We start from the raw sequence: 22,933 nt of genomic DNA, 5'->3' as shown, positions 1-22,933 counted from the left end.
AGGAATGACAAACTAAGAAAGCAATGGAAGAGAAAAATCACAGCAGGAAAAAGGATCTGCTATCTGGTTAGAATGGGGTTCTTTTAAGTAATTCTGATAGGCAAGCAATCAGGACATGAGAGGCCACAAAGATTAAGATCCATCTTCTCTAGCAGACAGTAACTTAATCCTCAAAGATCCTTGGACATATGGGATGCTGCTGCAATCTAGAAACTAAGGCCTTCCCTCCTGAAGGTTTCTTCCCCAAGCCAGTCAGCCCTCTGAGGTTGTTTTATATTTATGTCATTCCTTCCAGTCCCCAAGCTGGTACTTTCAAAGGAAGAAAAGTAAAGTAAATACGCTATTCAAGTGATTCATCTTTATATCATATGACTCTCCCTCTCCCCTCACCCCACAGCCAACTCAAGATAGTCTAGGTCAGAAGACATTTTCCTGTGGGTGTCACTTCCTGAATAGCTGGTCACAGCAAAAAACACAAATCCACCTGCCTGCATTAAGTACTCATATTAGGAACTGGCTAGGCACATGTCTAAAACAATAACTGGTCAATCTTGAGGACAGTCCCTTCAAGAAGCCTTGCAAGGATTTGAGAGGGCAAGAGAAATACAGAACTTTCCTCCTCCAAAAGAATCAATTTATTCTTAACGATAAACAAACTTACTTATTCACCGGAAAAAGTCAAATGCATATATTCATATTATAAGTCTTCAGAATTACATTCTTATCTAAAGTGGCTAGGAAGAGGCCTATTTTAGCAATCTTCCTCTGTCTCTGTACCCCTGGAACCCTGGGCTCTGAATCACACAGCAGCAGTAGTAAGTGGCTTACCATACAGAGAATAACTGATGACTCCACTGTAACTCTCTGGAACCTGGGCAGTGAAACCACAGTACAACTTGAGGCCCATCCCAGAACCCACCAGTCACTTCAACTGAGGCATAATGTGGAGTTCTGCAAGCTGGTCCCCAGTGAAAGGGAAACCAAGACATTCCTACTATTAGTGAGGCTGAAAAACAACAGGGCTGAGGCTTAAATACTTCCACTTAAAGAAAGCAGAACTTGGGAATTCCCTGGCAATCCAGTGGTTAGGACTCTGCACTTCCACTGCAGGGGGCACAGATCTGATCCCTGGTCGGGGAACTAAGATCCCGAAAGCCACACGGTGCAGCCGGAAAAAAAAAAAAAAAAGAAAAGAAAAGAAAGCAGAACCTGAAGGCCAACATTGCAGCCAAGCATCTTTTATAGACTGACCTCTCAAACTTCTCAATTTCCTTCCACCATAAGGAGAATCAGAAAGCATTTTGTTGACTCTAAAAGCATTAGTAATCGTGGTTCTCTCAGTATTACAAGGGTTTCATTAAATAATAATGCCTGGAATGGACAAACAGGGGAATGGTAGGGTGGGAAGGATGGAGGAACAGAAGGACATTCAGACAGAAGGGGAGACAAGTGCCTTTCAGGACTAAGTGTTGCCTCAGTTCAATTCAATTCTGCCAACATTTGCTCAGTACCTAGTTCTTATAAGACAGTGCAGCAGCACTCTGTGGGTTTCCTAGATAGACACATAAAGCAGCCTTTGGCCTAATTTCCAAAGCTAATGTTAACGTCACATAATCAACTGTGTTACAGAATACTCAAGAATATTCTTCTAATGCATAGAAAACAAACTCTAAAGCCACCCACCAATATTTGGTTGAGAAAGAAAATAACTACTGCCTAATTTGTTTCACCAACCTTTCTCTTCTTTAATATACTTTCAATTCCTTTATTACATTTAGGAGAAAGCTTCAGTTTGACGTCAATATTTTAAAAACACCCTCCCTTAACACCCACTTACTAAAACCCCTTTTAATAAAGGAGTTAAGGTGCAGGTAGCTCAAGCAGCAGCAATCCATGAACTTGGGGATAAAAACAGCACTGCACAAGGAAGCAAGGGGCCACTCACTGGCTGGTGCCAGACCCACAACCAGTTACTGAAACCTGGAACCCAAAGGGTTTCCTGTATCTATGCGGCAGCCCCACAGAGGAGGGTACTATGCTGTGCTAAAATCTAACACAGTTCAAGCACATCACTCATACTATGCAGTGAAATATGCAAAAATAACGCATAATAAACAGGGTTTTTTTTTAAGTTTGGTAAACACAAAGTGGACGGTTCTCAAACTTTTTGGTTTCAAGGTCCCTTTAAACTCTTAAAAACTATTAAAGACCCCAAAAGCTTTTATATACATGGGTAAAATCTATATTTGCTGTACTAGAAATTAAAACTAAAATGTTAAAACTATTTATTAATTCACCTAATCATAAAAATAAGCCTACTACATGTTAACATAAGTGACATGTTTTTATGAAAAATAACTATATTTTAAAAAACATTTAGTGAGAAGACTGGCATTGTTTTACATTTTGCAAATCTCTAATGTTTGGCTCAATAAAAGACAACTGTATTCTCACATCTTCTTTAAAATTCAATCTGTTTCAATATCATACATCATGCAACCTCTGGAAATCTCTGCTGTACAGTCATAAGGAAATGAGAGTTAAAAAGGCAAGTCTGTATTCTGTTGGAGGTTGGATGGAAACAGCATTCTTTGACTTAGCTATTTAGGTAGAGAAGCCTTATTTACATGTAACTTTTACAAAAGAGAGGGATGGACTACTCCAAATATATGAGACCCTGAAAGAAGATGGGATCTAAGTAGAATGTAATAAAAAAAGATTCAGCCTGTATTTATTTTCCTATCCACTGCCATCGACCCAACCTGCCTCATCCATTACAACTTGTGGCCTGGGACAGCTCCCTGTAACAGATGGTAGATGATGCTTAAAAATCTCCAGAACTACACCTATCTGTGGTATACAAACATGACTGTGTCTTAACATTTTAGTAATAAAAAAGTTACTCTGTTTGAGATCTTTATTCTTTATTTGGCTATTAGTGTCATTCTCAACCATATGTTAGGACATCAAAATTTCCTGGAGGGCACAGGTGGTTAGAAGAAACACATTCAATATTACAACATAATTTTATATTTGAAAAATGGAAAATAATACTGTACTGTTTTCATGACAAACTCTTGGTGAATAAAGTATTTTTAAAAGGTTGAAAATTACTGATACAAGGCCAAGCTCCTAGAACATGTGAGCAGTATCTGTAGAATTGTGTCGCAAACACCAATGAGCATTATCTAATGAATTACTATTCTCAATATGAAAGGATCATCTCAGAACTATACTACTTTTGCTTTATTCAGTGCCACGTATCCAAGAAAGCCTAATCCAGAGGTCAGTGGGCATGTAACTTAAAAACGAAACAAAACACTCTGAACTCCTGCTAAGCACCAGGAATTAGGCCAGGGGCTTTCATGTGTGGTATCTCATTTACTCCTCCCAATAAACTAGTCAGTCACATGCTGTTCTATGTTTTGGCAACATGAACACCTAGAATTACTAGCCTCTCAGAACAGAAAATGCTCAAAAAATACTTTCGTAGATGACTGAGCATGAGACCTGAAGCACAAGGATGTATGCAGGTGAGGAGGGTAATATGAACACGCTACCATGACTCCTGATCTAGCATTTTCCATCTTACTGTTCCAGGTCCCTACTTGCTCATCCCGAGGAAGAAACCACCCTAAAATGGGAAATGGAATCAGGGCTGTTATCTTTAAGAACCTTTCAGACTGTCCAGCTCCAAAGTACCTGTGGCAGAAATTGCTGGTTCCCCCAATCTCTGTTCCCTCTTCTTCCTTGGACACAGGTGCCTGATTTTTAGCTGGGCAAAATAAAGACTACAGTTCCCAGCCACTACTGCAGCTAAGTTCTGGACGATGGGATGTAAGGAGAAGAGTCTGGTGCAACTTCTAGGAAACGTCCTACAGGGAAAGGGCATCCTCTCCCTCTCCTTCTTCCAACTGGCTGAAAAGCAGGCAAGATGTCTGCAGTTTGAGCAGCCACCTTGGATCACGAAGTGGAAGCCACATGCTAGGGATGGCTGACCAGCCGGACGGTCGGATACATATTGTTCATACTGCATCCATGATAAAGGAAAATGCCATCCCAGCTCTGAGCAGTCTGTAGACTTCTTTTATGAGAGTCAAATGTAGTTTTATTCAAGTTATTATTATTTTAAATTTTCTGTCACACACAGCCAAATTTAGTCTTAACCAATATGGTAGCTGAAAAGAGAAACCAGAGATTCAGATGACTAACTCTGAGGCAGCAGGACATAGTAGTTAGGCGCATGAACTCTGGAACCAGTCTGCCTGGGTCTGAATCCTGCCTCCTACTTAATAGCTGTGAGACCCTGGGCAAATTAGGTATACTGTGTGCCTTGGTGTCATCGTCTGTGGGGGCAATAATAGTACCTACCTCTGAAGGTGTTATGAGTATTAAGTGAATTATTATTTGTAAAGCATTTTAAATAGTACCTGGCATACAGTAAATGCTATCTACGTATTTTTAAATAAAGTAGTTGAACACATTTGCAGCAGGGCCAAAGATGACAAAACTAACTACAGTGAGTCTGTGGTCCAGTATAACCCACCATAGCAGTTAGGAAGTGATCCTCTGCCCTGAACCACATTTTCCTCAGTGTGAACAGGATGGTTACACTAATAAGTTTTATCCAGTCATATGTGTCTTGACTTCCCCTCTAAGAAAGGACAGTGGCCAGGAAATTTGAGAGACTAAGATCCTGCAAATCACCAAGAAGCATACCCATAGTCTGTCATTCTCTGTGCCCTATGTACTGAGGTGGTAGTACTTTACCTGCCAGGTAGAATTGAGAGATCATATTACTTCCACCTGTCAGAGCACCAGAACACTTCTCTGCTGACCTGACACACTTCCAGCGTTACAGTGGAGCTCTAACAGTGTCATGAAAGAAAAACAAAAACCTTCCTCCTGCTTCTGTACCTAACAAAGATAATCTTAGCCCCTTCTTACATCAGCCAACAAGCAAACAACTACAAAATAAAATAAAATCCATTCATGTCTTAGATCTCACTCTGGTTCCTAAATAAAAAAGATGAAAACATCTTGCTAACCTTTAAACCTCAGGACACCCACCTTTCTTTCTTTTCTTCTAGAAGTGATGGTTCCTGTTTGAGCTTTCGATTTAACTCACTGCTCCCTTATTTGAAAGACTTACTACTCTCGAAGCTTTCCCCCGTCTCAGTTTATGTTAACTGATTTGATGGCAGAATTGCTCTCTGGTTCTTGGTGATAATTCAGGGACAACAACATCCTACCAAAAGAACACACCACCCATCTCAAGAGTTCACACAAGAGAGATGCAGAGAAAATGTGAGGGCGCTCTGATACCCATCATTTTAATAAGCATAACAATAATACATTTTTCCAACAAACCATTCTAGTCCATCTGAGAACTTTAACAGGGAAGATTTGATTTTTTTTTTTGACTCATTGATATTCCAAAGATACCTCTAGTTTGATCTAAATGCCTTAAATCCTCCTATGGTTATCAAAAGAATAAAGGTCACTTTACAGCCGCCCTGGTCACTCCATGCCCCATCCCATCCCCCTTTAAACACATACAAGGGACAAAATAAAGGTCAAACAAACACTCCGCCTTTGTTAAAAAAGCAAACTGCTGACAGTCCTGGGTGAGAAATGAAAGGAAAAGGTAGCTGACAGTCCCATGTTTCTCAAACTTCACATTCTAAACTGAGGAGCCACAAGAAGGATTTAAAGAATTTCCCAGAAGTGAGCAATAACCAGGACAAATGAAACTGATGAGTCCACCCACTCTTACAACAAACGTCTGCCAATAAGGGGCCTGGGTCGGTGGCAGGAGACGTCCCCACAACAGAGAAGGCTGGGAATGAACCCTCAGAGCCTCTGATGGGTCACCCGTCCTCCTCAATGAACAGCGACAACACTGGTTCGGTCCAAAAAGAGAGGACGGGCTCAAAGCTCAAAACAGTACGTCAGTGGCCGAATAAAGAACCTACTAGAAAGCAGCATCTCCCCGCGCGTCTCTGTCCAGAGGCCGATTGGCCCATCACACCGCTGGGCCCCTCGCCTGTATCTGGTCAATTTCCTCTTTTCACTCTCCGCTCACTCCTCCCCTACCAAATAAGTTCTGAGTTATTTCTTCATTCCGGACAGCTTCTCCGTCTCCAGTCCTCAGTGGAATTCCAAAGTCCTGCCAAGGGGCTCTGCACTATGAAGTTTCTCCCTTTCTCAGCCTTTCAAACCCCCGTTCTCCCTCTGGCTGTGCGAACCCTCAAACTTCCCCGGACAGGCCCACCCTCCCCGATGCCGGCGGCCGCGGTCCCCAGCCCGCTCTCACCCCCTGAGGGTCCTTGACGAAGTAGCTTCCGCTGGAGCCCTGATAGATGCGCTCGGGGAAGATGCAACGCTCGATGGCCACCTCGGCCTGCCGCACCACCGCCTCGAACTCGGGGTCCTCCGGGAACTCGTTCCGCTCGCGGTGGGCCTGCGCGGCGTGCGCCGCCGCCGCGGCCTGGGCGGCCAGGGCTTGGGCCTGCGCCGCCATGGTTTGGGTTTGACACTGGGCCACCGCGCCCCGGGCCCGATCCAGCAGTGGCTGCCGCTCCCGGTCGTGGCCTGGCGAGCCCTGCGGAGAGGGGGCCGGGCCGGCCACCGCCGCCACGCGGACCGCGCCCCCCGGCACCTGCGGAAAGTGAACGGCCGAGGCGGACGGAAAGGTGTAGTCCGGAGGTTGGGCCCGCTCAGGGGACACGAGTGGGCTAGTCTCGTCCATCCCTCAGGCCGCGGGCTCCAGGACCCGGTGCGCTTCACACAGCTGAGATCCCGGCTGGGACCAATCCGCGAAACCCTCAACCCTCCCCGGGCCAACCAGGTCCCGACGCCTCTTTGGCCCCGCCCCTACCTTCCCTGTTTACTTGGCGAAGAGTAGACACGACCCCTCGCGGGTGAACGGTAGCCAATCAGAAACAATGCCTACGCAATCGCGTCCTCTGCACTTTTCGCCGGTCACTTTCTGTGAAGACTGCGCATGCTCCAGGAGCCAGCCCCCGGTCAGACACGCCTTCTGCTCTTACCAGCCCCGCCCCGCCCTTAGATTCCGATTGCTGGCCCTTGTTTGGAAGTTTACAATAAAGCAGCCTAGCTCCTCAGTCACACATTCTAGTCGTGTATATATGTCATTCCTAATCTCCCAATCGTCCCACCGTCTCCTTCTCCCCCTGTGTCCTCATGTCCATTCTCTACGTCTGCGTCTCTGTTCCTGCCCTGCACATAGGTTTATCTGTACCATTTTTCTAGATTCCACATATACGCGTTAATATATGATATTTGTTTTTCTCTTTCTGGCTTACGAAAGCACGGAGTCTTAAACTCTGGACCGCCAGAGAGGTCCTACATCATTGATCTTATAGGACTATATATATTTGGTCAATCATTTCAAGTCAGCTAATCATCATTAATTTTATCAGAGGCTCAGTCACACATTTGGTAATGTGAGAAACAATAATCCTGTAAAACAGGCAGAATACAAGTAATATGGCTAGTAACATTAATAAAGTCATAAGTATTTATGCTAAGAACTTCTCTTATGTGCAGGCTAGTATCTCCCCAGGTCGTCTAATCAGTCTGTTCTTCACTAATCGCTATCTTTAAGGGAAATGATATATTGGAATTGTACATAAAGTTCACCAAATATGTCTGTACACACAAGGATTGAGAAAGGAATGTTATTTTCTAAGGAGTTATATGGTTGGCACCAGAAGAAAAATTGATCTTTATGGTTGAGCAGGTATTTCTGCCATTGGGGATGTCTGGTTAATGCATAATGCAGATGCACAATGCACACTAGAGAGGAAGAAAACCCAAACTGGCAGAGAAATTTTTTAAGTTTTTCTTGTCTTGCCTTAAAATGTGAATGTTTATTTCATCACTGGGAAAAGAGTGAATCAAAGACATTTGAGTTTGAACTCCAGCTCCACACTTACTATTTTGTACGTTACTTAACTCTCTAAGCCTCAGTGTCTTCCTCTATAAAATGAGAATAATCATCCCTTCCTCAACTGGTTAAATAAGAATCAAGATAATGTACATAAAAAACTTAGCATAGTGTTTAGTACATTAAAAGCACTCAGTGAATGGTAGCTTTTTATCACTGCTCAGGTTATTGGGTTTTTTAAAATATTTATTTATTTATTTATTTTTGACTGCGTTGGGTCTTAGTTGCGGCACGTGGGATCCTTCACTGGGGCGTGTGGCCTTCTCTCTAGTTGTGGCACGCGGGCTCCAGAGCGCGTGGGCTCTGTAGTTGCAGCACTCAGGCTTAGTTGCCCCTCAGCATGTGGGATCTTAGTTCCTCGACCAGGGATCGAACCCGAGTCCCCTGCATTGGAAGGCTGATTCTTAACCACTGGACCTGAGGTTATTGTTGATGTTGTTTTTGGTTTTATGTTTAAAGTAACCAACAGACTAGAGGCATGGGTTTTCTCAAAAGATGACCAGACCCCTAGTAACCAATATTTAAAAATCATTCTTTCTTGAATCTAATTATTGCCACAACTAAGTAGTAGTACTAAACTGAAAGAATTGTTTAATTGTACGTATGGTGTTAAAAAACAAAATTCAACTGGATAAATTTTAAAGATCTTACGGACTTTATTCAATGATTCATGAATTGGGCAGCATCCCACGTAGCAGATAGAAAGGAGCTCTGAGGAGCTGTACAATGTGAAAGACCTTTATAGGCAGCGGGCCAAGGAAGTTATAGCTGAAAGCAGATTGGTTGTGGCAACGTTCACCTTCCTTTCGGGCCGGGATGCAGGGGTCTATCAGAAAGATTACCTCACTAGTGCTGACCAGGTGAGTCCAGATTGCCTCGTTTAAGAATCCATGTCTGGGAGAGGCTGCAACTGTAATAAAGTAAAGTATTAAGTTTGGGTTTAGTGACATAGGGCTTAGCATAAGTGACTCCCTTTGGGGCCTGTTGTCTTGTTTTTAACAATGGGAATATCTTTAACTTTTTTTTACCAAATAAACCATTCTAGGCGAAGGTCCATACAGATGGTTCAATTTCCCCTTTCAGTTACAAGACATGTTATTTCCTTTTCCTACCAAGACATCAAATAATTAACTAATACTTGCCTCTTATGTCCCAGGGGCCATAGCCACAGAGATGACCTCTTAGTATTATTCGTCTCATTTAGCCCTTAAGCTTCAAATTGTGGTCAAGGAAAGCTCCAAGATTCAGAGTTCTCCCTTGAATTCTGAGTTTTCTCTAAGGAAAACCCTCAGAAATTATTTCTGTATTTACTTCTTAGAACTTGATTTTCCTTTTACTGAAAAGTGTCAATACATTCTCTATTGCCTTTTTTTATATATATATACTTTTTTTTTTTAAAGTTTTTAAAATTAATTATTTATTTATTTTTGGCTGTGTTGGGTCTTCGTTTCTGTGCGAGGGCTTCCTCCAGCTGCGGCAAGCGGGGCCCACTCTTCATCGCGGTGGTACGCGGACCTCTCACTATCGCGGCCTCTCTTGTTGCGGAGCACAGGCTCCGGACGCGTAGGCTCAGTAGTTGTGGCTCACGGGCCCAGTTGCTCCGCGGTATGTGGGATCCTCCCAGACCAGGGCTCGAACCCGTGTCTCCTGCATTGGCAGGCAGATTCTCAACCACTGCGCCACCAAGGAAGCCCCTCTCTATTGCCTTTTAAGAGCTAGCACCTACCAAATGCTAAGCATGTGGCAAATATTGTTTTTTGTCCACTACACAGATTAAGCCCCGTAACCGGCATTACAGCCCCTATGATGTTGGAAACTGAGTAAAGTAACTTGCTTGTGGTCATGCAGCTGGTAAGTGGCAGAACTGGATCAAAATCCAGGCAGACTAGCTCCATGCTTTTAACACTATATTGCTTCTTATTAATTTTTTCTGCGAAATGTGTCTCATGTTTACCCCTTTCTTTCCATCCTCACTGATACCGCATTAGTTCTGAGACTCTCAGGATGTCTTAGCTACATTATTGCAATAGCTTCTGAGTTTCTCTGCTTCCAATCTCTCTGATCATCTCTGGGTATCACTGCCAGGTTAATTTTCTTAAAACACTGGTTTTATTGTGTCACTGCTCTGATCAAGAAACTACATTTTTTTATTGTGGTAAAATATATGTAGTATTTATCATTTTAACCATTCATAAGTGTCCAATTCAGTGACATTAAATACATTCACAATGTTGTGTAACCATCACCACTATCTATACCCAAAGCTTTTTCATCGTCCCAACAAAAACTCTGTACCTGTTAAACAATAACATCCTCTTCCCCTGGCTCTTGGTAACCTCTAGTCTACTTTCTGTGTGTACAAATTTACAGATTCAAGAAACTACATTTTGCAAACCGTTATCTTCTACTTTTTCAGGTCTATCCATAATTTGACCACAATCTATTTAACCTTATTTCTTCATATTTTCTAAATACACATTCTCCAATCTAATATCTGTTTTCTTGACACTCCGTTCTCTCAACTATTGTAATTATATCCGTAGTTAACACCACACAGTTCAGCATGTTGAACCAGTGAGTTAGAGCTGGATTGACTCTTATAGGTTTGCTAGTGCAATCTCATTTCACAGGCTAGAGAGCTTACCAACTTGCTTGAAGTCACACACGGTGGCAGAGATGGGATTTGAACACAGAATCCAAATCTTTTAAAACTACAGTTTATTGAGCACTTACAATGTCAGACACAGTACTGAGCATTTTACATTGTATTTTCATACAAGTCTTGGGGAGACTTTATCATTATTACTATTATCATCCTTTTCTACAGATTAGGAATTCCAAATTCAGAGAAGAAATTTGCTTACTCTCGTCATTCTCCTGCCTTCTCTTAATAATTAAGTATATAATAATTAAATATAGACTTGGATTTTTCCATGTACATGAACCTTTTCTTCTCCACAACGAGGCCGTAAATCCTATGAGAGCAGTGATCATGTCTATTCTAGCCTGGCAGAACCTAGCATCATGCTGTATTCACATTGTTCGGTAAATAAACATATGGATAAACCAGTTGGTGTGCATGGTATTTGGGAGGATTTGTTCCAATCTTGGCACTATATTTTAAATACAAAGGATATGAGTCATGACAACGGCAACGCAAATCCGTATAATGAATGCAAAAGTGTCCTGATATCATCACAATGCTGGCACAGGGCTGACACTCATGAAACTGCAGTTGCCCCATCCTGCGCTTCACAATTTACAAAGCCGCACCTCAAAAGTCAGTTTTGGGTTCTGTCCTTCAGCTCCGCGTCGGTGCCATTGACAACTGCGGAGATCGGAGCAGGATCGGAGCCGCTTGTGTAGGTGGTGACTGTTGCTTCTGACGCAGGTTTGGGTTTTCTTTGGTTTGGAGTTGACATTTCAGCTAGGCTACCTCTTGGTAGGCGAGACCTGAGTTCTCTGGGTGGCTGAGGTGGCACCGTGGGTCAGCCCCACCCCTCTTTCTGGTATTTGGCCCAGGGTTCCCCCAACACTCAGCCCCGCACAAAGATGGCGTAGAGACCAGGCTGGGCCAATGGGGAGTGGCGTTGCTCCCGGTTGCCTACGTAACAGCCAATGGGCTGCGGGAATTGTGCCCAGTGCGGCTGCCCGGGATGGCGGCGTCAAGTGCGGCAGGCACTGGAGGTGGTGGCGGAGAGGCAGGTGGCAGGGGCGAGCCCGGCGGAGCGGAGGTCCGCCCCGCGTCAGGGCGAGACGGTCATCCCGGAAGGCCGAGCCCAGGTTGGCTGGCAGCGCGGGTGGGAGGGGGCCGGGAGAGTGTGGTCTGGGAGGAAGGGACTGAGGAGCCCAGCCCGAAATGACAGGGACTGCGGGAGCGCGGCTCCATACCGAGGGTTGCTGCCCCGGAGGTCCTAAACCCAGGCCTCCCGTCTCTACCGCGGGGTCCGAGGCCCGAGCCCATGGCCTCCGGGATAGAGATCGGGGTACGTGGGCGCTGTGTGCAGAGGAGATCGCAGATCAGTGTGAGCAGAAGACCCCTCCCGCCCGGGAGAGCGGACCCGGGGTGAGGGAAGTAGCGGTGCTGGAAAGCCAGAACCGGGTGGGAGAAGGAATGGGGAGGTCGACGAGTAAGTGTTGCCTTGTTGCGGTCTAGGGCTTTGTTTGCTCTGCGTCCGCCTCTATCACACTCTGGTGGAGAGACGTCCCCCACATACATCCTTGGGAAGTAGGATGCTTAAATTAGTTGATGGTGGCATCCCTACTGTCTAGCATCTCCAAACTGCTTAGGTACCACCGGGAGTCACTCGGTTGTATTAGAACCCAGCCCAGGACTTTTACTTTCTCATGAAATAGAATAGTATCCTGGCAGTCCCCATCACCCCAAGGCGTCTGGGGTTTTTCTGTTTGTTTTGTTTTGTTTTGACCTTCTTTCTGGTGTCAGGATTTTCTTCCCACTTTCTTCAATCTAGCTGTCCCACAGTCTTCCTAAATAAGACCTTTATCTAGTAGTGGTATATTTGTTTACTTTTCCAGTGGAAGGAAGAATTATAGTGAAAGAGACTTACAGACTTAAAACAAAGACAGTTATTTTAAGCTCACTTAAAATACTTTGAAAAGAACATTTGACTTTTTGTTCTAGGTCCATTACAAGCCTGATTTTTGTTCATCAAAGCCTTCATTTTCTTCTCTTTAGGATTCTAAATGCCTAAAAGCTGCTTTCTTTATAACTGAAAGAACCTTGACAAGACTGTCATACCCTGGGGAGGGTGGCTTTAGGGGGACAATGTGAAGCTATATGTAGATAGTTAAGGTGGATGCCTCCAAAAAATATTCTTAAACTGAAAATCTATTCTCTTTTATGTTAGTGTTTTTTTTTTTAATCTTCTGGATTTGGACACAGGTTACTGTGGATGCATAAATATTTTTTAACCAGTTTGATTTCTGAAATTAAAAAAAAAAAGAACAAATGGAATGGAAACAAAAGTTCTCATTCCTGTCTTCGAGTTCTATTTGGAAATGTCTGGGGCAGGAGAAAATAAAGATAGCAAGGATACAGTCTATTGTGCAGACTATAGTGTGTTGGTTTATAGGCACAAAATAGTCATTTTCTTTTAGATAAATGTTTGGATTGATCCTTTGCAACCCATCTATCAAGAGAGAGAAAGGGTGGGCATCTGTTAAGAAGCATGAATCATCTTGGCTTTGTAACTACATTCCACATGTAAATCTGAAGCCTAAACTCCTAGGCCATCTGTTCTCTTTAAAAAGATTTTTTGAATAGCTGATACAAATACTGATTTGCATTCCTTTAAAGTATTGGTTTTTTTAGTCTGCATCAGCACTGGCTATACTTTATTAAACTAGATTTGTCTCAAGGACCATGGTTACTGATAGAGTTCTTTTTGGGGTCAGTGGCTATACAGCTATTAATTAGCATGGCTAACTACAGAAGTCATAAATGAAAACCCTGATTCTGCCTCAGGCAGTGACAATATCAATTATTTGGACACATGTAGAAGTTTCAAGTCAAGTTTGTTCAACCATGGCCTGAGACACATGGAGTGTACATGTATTTCCTTTAATTAGCACTTCTAATTGTGTTCTTGGGAATGGACATCATTTTGACAAGCAGCTATTGAAGTTTGCTATATCTCCCTAGAACAAAAAGGAATGGGAATTTGTAATATGTGCTTTTGAAAACAAATGAGAGAGGATGGTGGCAGGGATAGGTTGAGGGACGATGTTCCCATTACAATTGCTGTATAACCAATTACCCCAAACTTAGCTGCTTAAAACAACCATAGGATGCTCACAGATTCTGTGAGTCAGGAATTGGGAGATGATCTCTCTCTGCTCCATGATACATCAGCTGGGATGTGGGCTCAGTGGCTGGGGACTGGAATCATCCTGAAGGCTCCTTCACTCACTCCTGGTGCCTGGGCTAGGATGATTCAGAGATGAGGACTGCCAACTGGAAGCACCAGCATATGTGACTTTTTATGTGGCTTGGCCTCCGCTGAGCATGGTAGCCTCAGGATAATCAGACTACTTATGCGGTGGCTCAGGTCTCCAAGCTCAAGTTTACCAGTTAGCAAGATGGAAATTGCATTACCGTGTATGATCTAACCTCAGAACACACCATCGCTTCCATCACGTTCTATTGGTTGAAGCAATCACATGCCTAGCCAGATTCATAAATGAGGAGTTAGACACTACTTTTTGATGGGGCACTGGCAAGGTCAAATTGTAGAAGAATGTATAAGACAGGAGATATGATCGTGAATATCTTTGGAAAATACAGTCCACTCTATTTGGTAATGAGAAGCTAATCTTTCAAGTTTCACTGGCTTCTTTGCAATATTTAGGATATATTGCCCAAGAGCTAACAGCATACCAAAAGAGTGGCTAGGTTTACAGTTGGAGGGGCTGGGTAGTACTTGGTCCCTAGATAATCCTCAAACTGGAGAAGAACTGTTCCCTTTCTTTCAAGTTCCTTCTACTGGTGGGATGCCACTGTTTGGAAGTTTCACATAGCCTTGAGAAAAAGTAAACACACAAGAGGCTGAGCCCCTGTGTAGTCAGTCTGGCTCCTCAAATTGCACTGAAATAACTCCTTCCAAAACTTCGAGTACTGCTGAACATTGAAAGGAAATGTCCTTAGCTTATCATCTTCCTGTAGAAATAATGATTTTGCATTTATGTGTCAGAACGGTTGTTTAGTTTTAAGATTTAGTAGAAGATGTAACCATTCATATTCTGACTTGTTTTGAAGGAATTAAACAGCTCAGATTTGTGCCATAAGCTGACTTTTAGTTCTCTGATGTAGTTAGTTCTCAGAAGAGCTGATGGTGACCTCTAGCTATCAACATGCCTATCTGGACTGGAAAGCGTTTTCCTCTGTACTTTCGACGGAAAACTGCTTCTCTTCCTCTCATTAATGTTGTATTTGCAATGGAGTCATGTTGACCTCTACCCCAGGCATACTCTGATGCTGGGCTGATGATAAGAGGCTCGTGAGCCTGAAATTAGATGCTGACCTTGTGGAACATTGATGGGACAGAGATGGCACACCAGGTGCCAGCCACTGAGAAAATAGCCCCCCAGAGGTACTGAGGGGCATTAAGACTAGAAAATGATCCTTGTCTTGGGATACCTTCTACAATGTGAGGGACCCTGAACATGGAGCTCCTGAGTAACTAGAAAAGTGAGAAAATCCCAGTTGTACCTATGGGAGTGACTCCAAACATCACCGAAAGAGCTTCCACAAAGCTGGCCTTCATTATGGGGGTAGAAATGAATGTCTCTCCATATTTGGGTGAGAGCACAGGGCTTCTGCTCTGTTCAGGCCAGGCTGTCTTCACATCAGACCATTTCTGAGCTTTCAGCATCTGCATCAAAATCATTATGACATAGACCAAAATTAGAATATCCCATAGGGTGCTGATAAAGAACAGATGAGTGGCTATAATTTACTTTTCCCCTACTTAGTAGTTACCTCATTAGTCAAAATTGCTGATATTTTTTCAAAATGTCATTTGAATTTGTAAGGAAACACAAAAGATCCTGAATAGCCAAAGCAACCTTGAGAAAGAACAACAAAGCTGGAAGTATCACGCTCCCTGGTTTCAAACCTATACTACAAAGCTACAGAAATCAAAATAGTATGGTACTGGCACAAAAACAGGCACATAGATCAACAGAATAGAATAGAGAGCCCAGAAATGAACCCACACTTATATGGGCAATTAGCCTACCACAGAGGAGGCAAGAATATACAGTAAGGAAAACACACTCTTCAATAAATGGTGTTGGGAAAACTGGACAGCTACATGCAAAAGAATCAAATTTGACTACTTTCTCACACCATACACAAACAAACAAATCAACCCTCAAAATGGAGTAAAGATTTAAATGTAAGTCATGACACCATAAAACTCCTAGAAGAAAACGTAGGCAGTATGCTCTTTGACATCGGTCTTAGCAATATTTTTATGGATATGTCTCCTCAGGCAATGGAAACAAAAATAAAAATAAACAAATGGGACTTAGTCAAACTGAAAAGCTTTTGCACAGTGGAGGAAACTATCAACAAAAAGGAAAAGGCCATCTACTAAATGGAAGAGGATATTTGCAAACAGTGTATTTGATAAGGGGTTAATATCCAAAATATACAAAGAACTCATAAAACTCAACATCAAAGAATCAAACAGCCTGATTTAAAAATGGGCAGAGGTCCTGAATAGACATTTTTCCAAAGAAGACATACTGATGGCCAAGAGGCACATGAAAAGATGTTCAACATCACTAACCATCAGGGAAATGCAAATCAAAACCACAATGAGATATCACCTCACACCTGTCAGAATGGCTGTTATCAAAAAGACAACAAATTACAGGTGTTGGGGAGGATGTGGAGAAAAGGGAACCCTCGTGCACTGTTGGTGGGGATGTAAATTGGTGCAGCCACTGTGGAAAACAGTATGGTGGTTCCTCAAAAAATTAAAAACAGAACTACCATATGAGTGGAAGTGGAGCACTTCCACTCCTGGGTATGTATCTGAAGAAAATGAAAACAGTACTTAGAAAAGATACATGCACCCCTATATTCATTGCAGCATTGTTTACAGTAGCCAAAATATGGAAGCAATCTAAGTGCCCATCAATAAATGAATGGGTAAAGAAGATATGGTATGTGTGTATATATTCCATATATATATATATATATATATACACACACACACAATGGATATACATATATATATATATGAATACTACTCAGCCATAAAAAAGAAAAAGAATGAAATCTTGCCATTTGTGACAATATGGGTGGACATAGAGGGTACTATGCTAAATGAAATAAATCAGAGAAAGACAAATGCCATATGATTTCATTTATACGTGGAATCTAAAAAACAAAAAAAATGAATAAACATAACAAAACAAACAGAGTCATAGATACAGAGAACAAACAGGTGTTTGCCAGAGGGGAGGGGGTGGAGAGATCAGAGAAATAAGTGAGGGAGATTAGGAGGTACAAACTTCCAGTTACCAAAAAAAAAAAAAAAAAAAAAAAATTGGAAAGAAAGAGAAATAGGGATTGCATTTTAAAAAATATGTCAAATGATTGTATTTGTCTCTGTTTATATTTATTGGTGTTTTGGGTATCTTAACTCCCTTCTTATAGAATATCCTTGAGTATAAATATTCTTTTACCACTCATATGAAGCTATACCTAGCCAGTCTCCAAATGTTACCGGGTTGTTTTTGTTTATCCTATGATATATCTGTGATAATCATTCCTGCTCCCATTACCCTGTTATTTCCCTAGTTCAGGCTTTATGATCTCATACCTGGGTATATCAGTTAGCTTTTGCTAGGTGTGTTATTACACACCATCCCCAAAACATAGTGGCTACAACAACCATTTCTTTAGTCCGTGATTCTGTGGGTTGGTAATTTCGGGCTGGGCTCAGGAGGGCAGCTCTTCTAGTCTTGCCTGAGCTCACCCATGCATCTGTGGTCAGCTGCGACAGCTGCTCCCTGTGGCCTCTCACCATCTGGCAGACTAGCCTGGGCTCATTCATGTGGAGGCAGAACAGTTCCAAGTGCAGTAAGAGAGCAAGCCCAACAAACAAGTGCTTTTCAAAACTCTGCTACATCACCTTTGCTAATGTTCCATTAGCGAAAGCAAGTCAGATAACCCACCCAAATCCAACAGGCAGAGGAATAAATAAGCTGCCTCTTAATGGAGGATCTGCAATGTCTGCAAGGGCATGGATGGAGGGAGAACACTTTGTGCCCATTTGTACAATCGACTAAATGATCACATCTCCTGCCTTGCAGCTTTTCTGGCTGTAGGCTTCTGCTGTTCCAACCCATCCTGCTTCCTTCTGCCACATTCATTTTCCTTAGACTCTGCTTTCATATTTCGTATTATAACCCCCAGAGGTTTCTTCTTTTCCATACCTTATCAGCTATCAACCCTTCTGCCTAGCTTTCAAAGGTCTCCTTAAGCTGGCCTGACCCTAAAAGCAGAGCACATGGTACAGGGGAAAAAGAACTAGCAGCAGTCAGGGGAGGCATGGGCACGAGTTCCATCATCATCATTGTTCACTAACTAGTTTTTAACCTCTTGGGGTCTTCTGTTTTCTCCAAATGTTTCTCCCTCCAAAATGAGGGAGTTTGGATTAAATCTGAGAGGTTCTTTTCAGATTTAAGATTTAGGTTGGGTGTACGTAGGTGAATTTGTTTCCTGTTACTCCCTAAATAAACCTTCAACTCGAATAAGACCCAGCTTCTTAATTCGCACTGCACATGTTGTGTTTACATTGCTTTGTGCTTTCATTCCCCATGTTTTCTCAGTCTGGCATTGCCCTTTGCGTTCTTCACTGCTTGTTTTAAATTCTGCCCATCCCTTGTCTTTGTAATCTCTGCCATCCAGTTTGGCACTTAATTATATTATCTCTCGTATTATTCATTGTTTCAGTTGTTAGTCTTATCAGCTAGATTATAAACTCATCGAGGAACGAGACTATATTTTATACATTGACTAAGCACATGGTAGGTATCAAGCAAATATTTACAGATTAATCCTAAATTTCCATCCCAGGTCTTAGAAAATTGGAACCGGCTGAAGACCTTTAAGACAAGTAGGAGGATAAGACTGCTTGGGCAGAGGTGGCGATGATGGTGCTGGTGGTTGGAGAGGGGGGGATTTTTGTTAAATGTACTCGAGGTAGTTTACACTTACCAGGCTGGTAGCCTTTAGAAGGTATCTATAAAATTGCTTTACAGGCCTTTCCTCCAGCCATCCTATGACACTGGTTCTCCTCTGCTTATTTCTTGCAGTTTTCATCCTTCTGTAAGCTGTCACCATGACCCTGACAAAAGGTTCCTTCACCTACTCCAGTGGGGAGGAATATCGTGGCGAGTGGAAGGAGGGTGAGAGGACGCGTGGGGAGCATCCAGTGATGAACACTTCATTTGGCTGAAGGACAAATACATCAGGATATATAAGACAACTTTATGAGTCTTCATTTCTAACTTCTAAAGCCAAATAGTGCCTTTCCTTTATTTGATTTTAGGATTATAAATAAAGGAATTGGAAAATGCTATTGTTACTCCAATCTCCAGAAATAAGTTAAATTTTCCCACTTCTAAATTTAAAGTGTTTTAACACTCTTTTTTTTTTTTTTTTTTGCCATGCCTCGTGACTTGCAGGATCTTAGTTCCCCGACCAGGGATTGAACCTGGGCCTATGTCAGTGAAAGTGCCGAGTCCTAACCACTGGCCTGCCAGGAAACCCCCCAACACTCTTTTATCCTTTAGTGGTATTACTTGGGAATTGTTTTTATAAATGCTAACGTACTCAGCAGAGCAAAATGAATTATTTTTAGGGCCCATAAATTGCAAAGTACAGATTCATTGTAATGACTTGATTCTAGTGAATCTTAAGGAAGAAATTAGGGCAGACACTCAAGAGCAGATGACATTCATTGCCTTGAATTTCCTGTGACAGCTCATTACATTTGGAAGTATCTATTCACAGGAAGGGCAGAATTCCTCCGAGCCTGAGGCTATACAGGAAGCACTTGAATGATGTTCAGTTTGGAAACAGTCTGGCCACTTAAAAGTCTCATGGGTCCAATCCTAGCAAACCCGGAACTGCCGCGAGGAGACTTGACTCTTTATAGTTGTGCCAACGAAGAGCAGTTCACACTGTTTCCAGATGTGTCATTCTTTTCATGGTAGATCCCTGCAGCTGATGAATTTTTGAGCCTTGAGAGGAGAAATTGTGCACATGGGACGTGACCTTGCCTCCGTACATCCCCAGCCTTTTCTCCTGCCTCCCAAACACCTACTGTCCCCTTTAACGTGACCTTTTAGAGGAGAGTCTTCTTGAGGCTCTGCTGGGCAGTCTCTATCCGCCAAAAGAACGCCCTTGTACTGGAATGGCATTGCTGCTTCTCCAGTACCTTGCTCTGTTCTCTGGTCAGTTCAGTGGGTAAGCACAGCCCTATCGATGGAGCAAAGCTCAAACTAGTGTTGCCAGTCAGGCTGTTAGGTTTGCCCAGCAGCTTCATGGTGTCGGAGGGTACTTTAATTTTTTCTCAGAGTGTCAAGGCAGTTAAGTGTTGAGGGCTCCAGAGTCAGTCTGCCAGCTGCATTTGCTGTCTTGCTGTACCACTTAGTTGCTCTGTGATCTTGAGTAAGTTTTTTTATCTTCTCCTTGCCTTGGTTTCTGCATCTGTTAATGGGAATAATAATAGTATTGGGCCTACCTCCTAAGGTTGTTGTGAGGATTAAATAAGATGATAAATACAAAGTGCTTAGAAGAGTGACTGGCACATAGTGAAGGCCCTGTAAAGTTAGCTACTGTGATTTTTATTTAAATTTTTTTTAAGCTATTGTGATTTTTCAGTGCTCTCTTATCTTCATACTTGGAGAGACCTGCTCCAAATCTGTTGGTTGTGACTTAAGAAGGGAAGATCTTAGTAGCCAGGTTATTACTCTGGGTAATAGTTCTCTGCCCTGCTAATGTCACTCCTTCTCGTCTTTCCTTTGTGGATGGGGTGATGCAAGGCAAGGGATGTTGGACTGTGAGAGGGGACCCTGAAGCTGCCCCATCCCAACCTGACACCTGTCTTCTCTTTGCTCAGGCCGCAGACATGGTTTTGGTCAACTGATGTTTGCAGATGGTGGCACCTACCTGGGCCATTTTGAGAATGGGCTCTTTAATGGCTTCGGGGTACTAACCTTCTCAGATGGCTCGAGGTGGGTACTGGGTCATCATTCCTTTCTCAGCCTTAAACTAGGGAAGGGAAGTTCTGTTCTAAAAGGGATAGTGAGAAACATCTGGTCAAACCTGAGCTTGTCCCAGGCCCTCTGAAAACAGGCAAGGAGTAGCGTTCGTTCTTTTATTGGTTACTTTATAAATGTATCTAAAATTTGAAATGGCAAGAAGGTCAGTGACCTCCCACCCCACCACTGCCCTCTTAGGTTATTTCCTTGTGATTAGAGCCTCGTATCATACACACTGTCTGACCCTTCTCTGCTGGGTGGGTGGGTGGGAGCTCTGGAAGAGTGGAATCAGCTTTGCTCCTTGGCGTTGATAAACCCCACATTTGGTGTTGGCAGCTGCCTGACTCAGTTATCCTGAAGGCTGACATCTCGTGTTTCTGCAGGTATGAGGGGGAGTTTGCCCAGGGCAAGTTCAACGGCGTCGGAGTCTTCATTCGACATGACAACATGACCTTTGAGGGGGAATTTAAAAACGGCAGAGTGGATGGTTTGGGTAAGTTGCGGCCCAGCAGGACAGGTGACTGAGGCGAGCATAAATGGGTGGAAGGGCACCTTTGCAGCTTTAATCCTCCTGTGGATGCCCAGCGATGCATAGTGACCAGGCGCCGATGCCGGGTCATCGGACTCACCAACAGAGTACCCAAGGGCTGCAAACTTTTCTCTCCCTCGGCCTCTATGTAGCAAGCAGACCTCCCAGCCACTAATGCCACCGTCACACCCATATTTTCTCTGTCCCCCTCAAAGGCCTGCTGACTTTCCCTGATGGTTCTCACGGAATACCCCGCAACGAAGGTCTGTTCGAGAACAACAAGCTTCTGCGGCGCGAGAAGTGCTCGGCGGTGGTTCAGCGGGCCCAGAGCGCCTCCAAGTCAGCCCGGAGCCTCACCGCCTGACGCGGCGCTGCGCCCAGCTGACAGCAATGCCCCGCCACCTGCTGGGGGTGAACGAAAGAATCCGATGCGAGAGGAGATGAGAACGACCATAGAGCAGAAGTCCCGGGAGGGGCCCCGTCACCTGCCAGGCAGGGCTTTGGTCACAGAAGGTCTGAGGCTCGGGCCGCTGGCCTTGAAGCAGTGGTACCCGGTGTGCCCTGCCCTTCTCTCGCTCGTTGGTACTCTCTGTCCCTAACACCGTGGGTCACCCGGTGCAGACCTGCTGCTGCCTTCTACTTCATTTTCTGCCAAGTGATACAGAGTCTCTTCCTTCTGCCTCTATTTGGGGCAGATGATCCCCGCCCCAGATTAGGGCGTGTGCTCTGTGCTGCCCTGGAGAAATAAGGAAAACGATAGGAGTGGCTTAGACAGTACAGCGATCCTGTGAAAGTCAAGGCCAGAGCTTTTCTGTATGTTACCCCTGCATTCGCTTCTGGTTGGCATCATGGCCCCAGGCCTTCCACTGTGTCTGACCCGACTGGTCCTCGTGTCTGCTTATTGCTCCTGTGAAGGGTTCAGTGAATGCTATTTCCCTCTCCCTTGACTTTACAAGCAGATAATTTGTGCTCCTCTCTCCTTCCTTAGACATGCGAAAGGATCCCTTTAGTCAGAAAGAAACCGATATAAACAGTTATCTTATAACTTGTATTTATAACTAACTCCAGGGCAAGGGCAGATATCTGTGGGTCCCATCAGGCCCTGTCATGGAGTGAACTAAATCCTTAAGGATGGCTTGGGCTGACACAGCTTCTTCCCAGTGGACCAGTAGGTCAGACCCACCTCAACCCCTTGGGGTTCAGGTAGAATTGGACCCATCTTGGGATGGCAGTGAACTAAAAGAGCATTTGTTTCACTGTAACTCTTCCACCATGAGCCTTGGCCATCAGGCCTAGGGATCAGATCTTGATCGACTGGATCCCTGCACAGTTCATCACAGAGGCCTCCAGTTACCCTGCGACCCAAACATGCACCCCCCAGCCCCTTATCCTCACACTGAATGTCTCCTCAACAGCAGATTGTGGTGGAAATTAGAGCCGTGTGCCTCTATTTATTCTCTGAATTGTACTGTAGAAACAAGTGTTTATGAGGAATAAACAAATCACCAGAACTGCCTATACTTAGTTTTCTTGACTCTCTTGCTGTACACCCTTATGAATGTTGACCCATTTGCTGTTTCTAAAAGTTAATTATAGATGGGGGCTTGAAACTGACACTGCACACTTTA

At 43.6% G+C, this 22,933-nt stretch overlaps 2 protein-coding genes across 5 annotated transcripts in view; one reads left to right on the top strand and one right to left on the bottom strand.

The window, feature by feature from the left end:
• PI4K2A (phosphatidylinositol 4-kinase type 2 alpha) overlaps window positions 1-8,280 on the bottom strand; it is a 28,195-nt gene extending 19,915 nt beyond the window's left edge. The window contains exon 1 of the mRNA XM_082408135.1: window positions 6,317-8,280. Within this exon, the coding sequence (XP_082264261.1) occupies window positions 6,317-6,751 (435 nt within the window). The 5' untranslated portion in view covers window positions 6,752-8,280. The remainder of the gene's footprint in view (window positions 1-6,316) is intronic.
• A 2,824-nt stretch (window positions 8,281-11,104) lies between these two features.
• Window positions 11,105-22,821, top strand: MORN4 (MORN repeat containing 4). Of its 4 annotated transcripts, none has more exons than XM_082408200.1 (5): window positions 11,105-11,363; window positions 18,824-18,916; window positions 20,635-20,749; window positions 21,160-21,269; window positions 21,521-22,821. In XM_082408200.1, exons 2-5 carry the CDS (start codon window positions 18,850-18,852, stop codon window positions 21,667-21,669), a joined length of 441 nt encoding a protein of 146 aa, XP_082264326.1. In that variant the 5' UTR covers window positions 11,105-11,363; window positions 18,824-18,849; the 3' UTR covers window positions 21,670-22,821. The 4 variants fall into 4 exon arrangements, with proteins under 4 accessions (XP_082264326.1, XP_082264328.1, XP_082264325.1 ...); XM_082408202.1 differs by lacking the exon at window positions 11,105-11,363 and adding an exon at window positions 11,599-11,755 and having other exon boundaries at window positions 18,824-18,865; XM_082408199.1 differs by lacking the exon at window positions 11,105-11,363 and adding an exon at window positions 11,599-11,755.
• The last annotated feature ends 112 nt before the right edge of the window (window positions 22,822-22,933 follow it).

Source organism: Balaenoptera borealis (assembly GCF_965194805.1).
Source record: "Balaenoptera borealis genome assembly, chromosome: 10".
Taxonomy (NCBI): domain Eukaryota; kingdom Metazoa; phylum Chordata; class Mammalia; order Artiodactyla; family Balaenopteridae; genus Balaenoptera; species Balaenoptera borealis.
Note: the sequence above shows the minus strand (reverse complement) of the source record. Positions and strands in the feature narration are given on the sequence as shown.